At 40.5% G+C, this 7168-nt stretch overlaps 1 protein-coding gene across 1 annotated transcript; it reads right to left on the bottom strand.

The window, feature by feature from the left end:
- Window positions 1-908: 908 nt before the first annotated feature.
- On the bottom strand, window positions 909-7168 carry dpt (dermatopontin). The gene is made up of 4 exons (XM_026157952.2): window positions 6804-7168; window positions 4300-4425; window positions 2533-2640; window positions 909-2363 (listed from the first exon to the last, which is right to left on the bottom strand). Exons 1-4 carry the CDS (start codon window positions 7070-7072, stop codon window positions 2297-2299), a joined length of 570 nt encoding a protein of 189 aa, XP_026013737.2. The 5' UTR covers window positions 7073-7168; the 3' UTR covers window positions 909-2296.

Genomic DNA, 7168 nt, shown 5'->3' with positions numbered 1-7168 from the left:
ACGAGGACAAAGTGGCTGCTAGATGCTTTATTAGGCCGTCGGGACCTGATGTGCTATTCGGAAGATTTAGAGGAAAGATTTAATTTAAAAAAACAAAATAGGTTTTGGCTTTTTTAACTCCACTATATGGGATTAAATTCTAGTTAAGGTGTGTGTCTTATGCTTACTTTATCTGCTTATCTGGAATATACAGTTGCCATGTATACTGTGAGTCTTGGTTGCAGTTTCTAACACAGCTTAAATGTGTTTTTCAGCCCTGAAACTTTATCCTGCGCTCATCAACATACATTTCTGGGATTTCAACTGAATGATGTGTTAAAAGCATATTTACAAAAAAAATTCTCATTATTTTCTGTCTTTTCTGTGTTCAATTACAAGAATAAATCTTTGCGCTTCAGGTCAAGCATTCTTTGTCATGTTTTATGACTTTAAGGCGCCTTAAAACCACGACGCCATCGGGAATCAACGTCACTGAAAAATAAACAAACATGATATTTGTTCACTAATCAGCTTTACAGGCGCTACCGGGGGATTTACCTTCCACAGTCTCTTACCTCTCTGCACACTTTCATTCTCGTGGTCCTTCCATCTGTTTGTTCAGTTGTGTGACTTGAACGCAGCTTTCTTTATAAAACCCTGTGAGCTGTTGAACAGATAATCAAAACAATCTGCCTCTGAGTTTTTGCTTATGGCGATATGAAGCAGTCTGGAGTCTACCTTAAGCCAATTTAAGCCCAGAGAAGCTGCTGATGTCATCACAGCTGGGTAGCTGCATTATTCTTTCTCTGAGATACTAACGTGGTTATTTTAATGTTTCAATAAAAGCTCTTGTTGCCACCGTCACAGCCTTTTATTTCCCTTTTATTATATTTTTAGGTGAAATAAAATTCAAACTGAACACAACAGAGTTTCACATTAAATAAATGAGGTTTTTAATCCAGGTTTTCACACAGCACGGTTACATGGATTTAAGTACAGGTTATAATTGCCAAACTGGACAAGACACTTTAATAAAGGATGGACAGAGGAAGCAGGTGGGACCTCGTTCATTGCATGCAAATCTTGTTTCGCCAGTGACTCAGAGAGAGCCTCTCATTGCTCCCAACATGACTGATCCGATGTTACTACCAGCAGAGTATCTCAGTCAGCTCTGTGAATGCCATTATGTGCATGAAAGTCACGTGTTCGGGAAATCTTGGAGGGGAGCCTGATGAGCTGTGTTTTCCACAGCCATTAACAGAGTATCAAATTCACTTTGTTTTGTTTTGTTTGTGACGTGCTGCCAATGGACTTCCACTTCATCCAGTAACCAAACAAACAAACAAACAAAAAAAGGTTGAAGCTGTCCAGAGAGCCCAGAGAAGCCCAAATCCCCCCAGAACCACCATGGAGATGTTCATTTTAACTGTTTATATGATATATTTATATTCTTCATGCCAGACTAATAGAAACAGTGGTTAAAAATGCATAAAATAAAATATACATATGTATACTATACATATGGATGAAAACATGAACCAAGTCACTTATGATTAACATCAGTATTATGCTGTTTTAAAGGGGACCTATTTCCAACTTCATATTTTATTCTTATACGGGGCCCTGGTGCAGCTCGTTCTCATGTTTTTTCTGGTTTAAACTCGTTTAAATAAAGTTAACAGGAATAGCCCCAATGGCCGTGGTGTCAAACATTTAAAATGCCTGAAACATCTTTTGGATTTTCAATTACCTGCAACATTAGCTGCGGAAAAACAGGGTTTGGATTAAAGGAAGAGTTTTTTTTTTCTAAAGATCAGTTTTCTCGGTTGCCAGGCTGATTCCTCCCATATGAAGAGTCTTGAAACTTACAGCACTTCCTGTAGAAACACATTAGCTTCAGGTCTAATCAAACAAAAAAAGGGAGAATCTCTGTCCATGAACATGAGCAGAAACGTTATACAAAAGCTGCCTCCCTTTAAACCAACTGTTTCTGATTGGATGCTCCTCTCATACAGAGGGTTTGAACAGCTTTCGGCTGTCAGTAACTGTGAGGGGTAATTTTACCAAAAAGCAACCGCCTATCTCTCTTTCACTGATCGATTGGCTGTTTGAAGCGATGGATACAGGTATGTTTGAATCTTCCCTGAGCATTTGGCTCACAGGGGTTGTGACTTTGGCCGTGTTTAATATGAGCACCTGACAGTGGAACAGGAGATATAAGACAGTAAAATAAAAGGCATAATAGGTCACCTTTAAATGTATATGTGAATATGTATTAAAAATGTTTATGCACCGATAAAAAAAACTCCTCACATGTCTATAAATTGTCAAATTCACAGTCAAAGTCTGTCATTCTGCACAGGATGTACTTCCACTGCCGATCTCTGAAAGAAAGAAAGAACATCTTGTGAGTGTGACCACAACACGTGAATCAAGTTTTATCGTTTCCTCCATGTCTCGTCCACTGTGCCAATAAATTCTGATCCCGTAGGTCTGATTTTGAGATATAAACATACAGCTGCAGTTAGACATGGAAAAATGTTCTTGACAAACCTTAGCACTCCACTGAAGGTGGTCTGGGCACCTCGGATAAAGTATCCATAACTTGGGACAACTAGCTCTGCCTCTTCTTTGTAGTATTCAGGAATGTCAGTGGTCTTCCTGCAGGAAGCCGCAAATCACAATTTTATTAACCATTTGCTGATTGAGTCAGTCTGTTTTGTAGCAATCCGGTTGTTCAGTGATGACGCGACGAATCCTACTTCCGGGTCTAAAGTAGTCTGCGTTTAATATGGCTTTTGTGTGGTTAACATGTTTAATGTTATGTATTTTCTTCTATTTGATCTCAAAAAGCTCCTAAAACAGTCAGTGATCACTGTTGACCTCCGTCGGCTTTTATTACCGCTAATCATTTATTTAAGCTCAGTTTTTAAAACCTTGGGATGTAACTACAGCCCAGCCCATGCAGCAGTATATGAATGACTAACCTCGTATTGTGGATGGATCAGTTGTTCTCCTGACTGAAGTTTGGTCCTTTTACAGCATCCTGCGTGAGTGTTCCTGACCACCGAGAACACTCACGGTAACTTTTATCGAGTGGGAAAAAGGTTAGCTTGTTTATATTATGTTTGTTTATAGCTGTGTCGCTAGCGGTCCCGTAGCACATCATTATATACCAGCTAGCCCAACTTCAGTAACCCTACAAACGTCACTGCTGTTTAGTTTTCTGTCTTCATTTATGCTGGAAGTGATAGCAGAGCTGTACGTTTTAATTTGTTTCCAAAACCCTGCAGTCAGGACATGCTATATTGTATTTAGATAGAAGCTAGCGAGCTAACTCCCTGCTAACTTCTAACTCCGTTAAATGTCATAAATTCCGTTTTCATGGATGCCTGGATGCTAAACTCAATTGCTACACCTGGTAGAGCAGAACGCTGATCATTTTATTAAAGATGAAAGACTTTAGACAGTTTTTCAACTCTCAGTAATGCCATAGTGATCGTTTGATATATGGACCTGCAGCGGAGTTTAGACCCAGACACGGCTAGTGACGTCAGACTGAACAACCGGATACAAATAAAAACATTAATACCACGCTCACAGTTTACCTAACAGCATCGTTAAAGCCAACTAAGTAACATCTTATATACTGTACAAAAGTTGTAAGTCAGACTAATGTGGCTTAAACCTGAATTCTGTCTAATGTCCAGCAGGTGGCAGGAGAAAAGATGTGCGACTGTCTAGAAGTCTATGTGAAAATTAGCCTAGATCTCAATGGTTAATGGTGTCATTTGATATTTTAAAGTCTATTTATAACAGTGTGATTATTTTTTAAATGTGGTCTGACTGGGAAAAAAATGAGGTAATACTGAAGGATATGATGTAAGGCATGGCTAGCAACTGGGTCTGAAAGTGAGTTAAAGAGCCTTAAGCCTGCATTCTTTCTGATGGCCTGCAGAGGGCGACTCCTCTGGCTTAAAAAAAGATATATCCAGTTGTATAGAAGTCCGTGAGAAAATAACATTCAGCTCCCTTATTCAATGAGCTCAGTAAGCACTTTCCTGACAAGTTTATGGGTTCAGTCACTAAAACACGAGTTTTATTTTGTCGTTATTTTATGATCAAATTCTGTGGTCACATTATGGTCGTTATTAGAGTCAGGAATCCTTTTATAACCAGACTTGTGAAGTCTGGTTTCAAAAAGTTGATGACGTCTAAAATTTTCTGCTTGACGCTTCAAAACCTCAAGTTGTTCACAATTTCTCTGTTTGAATTTTGCATCCCCACTCAAAAAAATCGAAATCCAATCTGAAAACCTACATGCAGGAGTAGGGACAGCGGCGTTTGTAGAAGCAACAGTAAAACTGCCATTCCCGGTCAAGAGTGGACTCAAAGTACTTGCTCTGAACACCTGCTACCAGGCCGTTACGGGTGCATGTTGAAGTCCTGCAAAGAAGTATAAAAGTCATTAAGTGAGTAACACTTACTTAATATATATTCAACAGTTAAAAAGCTGAGAAACAGTTTTAGATGAGACTCATTTAGACAGTTTGGTGGAAAGACCAGCTATTTTATGTTTGGGCTAAAGACATGCAGCATGCATAGACGTTTGTCATGGCAACATGGACCTGGCCTGCAGCCTTTCAGTCGGGGGCTAAGTTTCCCTGCAGTTTACTGTCCTCCCTGGTGTAATTCAAACAGACAGCTATGTTAAAGAGGGGCAGGCGAGGCTGCGGTAAAGAGCCTTCACAGTGTTTGCAGACCAATCAGTGGGATGGGTGCAGTCAAGCTCAACTTGAAATAAATCTAAAGAGCACAAATGTGTTCTGCTGTCCAAACCAGAAAGAGTCATCTGAAACAGATAAGCGGTCTGTTTGGAGGGGGAATTGTAGACTGACGTCTCTGTGTAAACAGCGGGTTGAATCATAGACCCAAACCGGTTTTCTAAAGGTTGACCCAAGTCCTTTAATTAGATCAACCTTTCAGTGGAACTGATAGTTAGTCAGAAATGTTTATGTCAAGTTGGAAAGGACTCATTTTATTTTCTTCTTCGCTTTAGTGGATTCTTACTGTCAGAGCCTATTGTGCATTGCAGTGATCCTTTTAATCCTTTTTTCATGAATGGCATATTGCAAAAGTTCAGAAACACGTGAAACATGTGGCCTACAAAATGCACGGATATCCCTAAAGAACACAATTGGACGAAGCTCTTTAAAATTCACTGTTCCCAGAAATTTCAGCGGAAAACACTTATGGCTGCTCTGCAGTGAGATGGTGATTCATACAGACCCAGGAGGACCTGGATCTGTTCCTCTGAATGAAACAACAGAACAAAAAGCAATGTTTTATGAAAATAACAGAAGGACAAATATGTGGAAAGTCTGAGAACAGTTGAAAGTTATTACATACTAACTCTGAGTATGACAACCTTATAGGTCCAAAGAACTTCAGCTTAAAAAGTAATTTAATTACTGTTTTCAAATTATGTTTGGCTGGTTGCATCTGCTTATAATGTAAGAAATGCCTGAGTAAATAAAGTGGAGCAAGTGCAGGGGCTAGTGTTTATGTGGTGGTTTCTGTCATAACTGAATACTTTTTTTCCTGTCCTCACAGGTTCAGCACTCTTACTATTCTGAGAACCTCCTCTATCATATAAATGACTAACCATGTGCTGCGGATTGTCTCAGAGGTTTTCTTAGCTGAAGTTTGGTCCTCTGCTTATTGGGAACCCTCATTATAAACTTTTATTAAGAACAGTTTGACCCTTGTCCTCCATCTTCCCTGTGCTAATGTGTTTATATTAACCATAGCTCTGTAGCTAGCCACCAGGTGGCCACATATGTGGAAACTTTAGAAACTGCTTTTTAATCTCCTTGTTTATATTCAAAGCTCTTTCAGCGCGGTGTTTCAGTTTGATTTAGAAATCCTTCAATCAAAACTTGGTGTATCATCTGTAGATAGACAAGCTAACTTCTTGCTAACTTCTAACTCGGCTGGATGTGGACGTTAAACTGCACTGGGTCTCCAGGGAGAACAGAAACACCGATCTTTTTACTGTGGAATTTGGACCATTTTTAAACTCTCAGTGGTGCGTTGATTGATTGATTTCACACCTCACAGGGATTATATTCGCTCCTCTGCTTTGCACTTTAATCTCCACCTTTAGTTCATGACAAAACCTATGAGTTTGAGCCTGTGACGTCTATTCCTGAGATTTTGCTGCTGTGTTTAAGTGATCCACCCAGTAACAGTGGCATTTATGGGCTAGTTGGAGCAACAACCAACAAAGCTGTGCCTCTTGGATTTGCCTGAAGTTAACAGCCGAGTGATGCTTATTGGCTCCGGGATGCATTACTTGTATAATTATTACATAAAAGAACAAATCCAAGCGTGTCCACAGCTGCTCCACTGAGGAAAAACAAGATTTTCCTGCTTCCCTGATGTTTCCATTGGGGATTGTCCCTTGAGTGCATTTACAACCTAATGCTCTCAATCACTGTGCATCACTTATTTTGGTATTGCTGCAAGTAGCTGGCTAAAGCCCCTAAAAGCCATTTAGCATAATGTCATTTTCAGAAAGATTGTAAACTCCAACAGTTAAGCAGACTGGGTTTTGTGCATCTTCACATTAAATGATTTACTGCTATGAGCCGACTTACAGCTGACTGCTTAAACATGAATGACATTTTCTGATCTAACTATAAACCTGGGACGCATATGACTGTCTTCCAGCATGCCTCAGCACACAGCTGTCAAAGTTTTAAAAAGCAAATAGAAGTTGGCACCAAGCAAGTAAAAGACAGATTAAGACTTAGCGGACCCACCACTCCATCCCAGCACGGTTGATGTCGTCCCACCAGCAGTCACTGGGCTCCCCCAGACCCGCAGGTGTGGGCTGGCACTCAAACGACCACAGGCGGTCGGAGCCATCATTCTCACTGAAGTAGCTCCTGATGGCCACGATGACTTCACCGTGGGGACACTGGAAGTTGAATCCCTGACGGTAGCCATTGACCCAGCCCATGTCATAATGGTCTTGAGACTGAGCTGCCACTGAGGCCAGCAACGCCAACAGCACCAGAGCTGGATTCATGATGAGGAGATCAGTCCATCTGCTGCACTTCTTCACATCTGCCTCAGCTTATACTCCTCCAAGCCTTTTGTTGTCCAGATGTTTTGTATCCAGGAG

This window comes from Astatotilapia calliptera, chromosome 23, assembly GCF_964374335.1.
Source record: "Astatotilapia calliptera chromosome 23, fAstCal68.1, whole genome shotgun sequence".
Classification (NCBI taxonomy): domain Eukaryota; kingdom Metazoa; phylum Chordata; class Actinopteri; order Cichliformes; family Cichlidae; genus Astatotilapia; species Astatotilapia calliptera.
The sequence above is the reverse complement of the archived record's forward strand: the minus strand, read 5'-3'. Positions and strand labels throughout refer to the sequence as shown.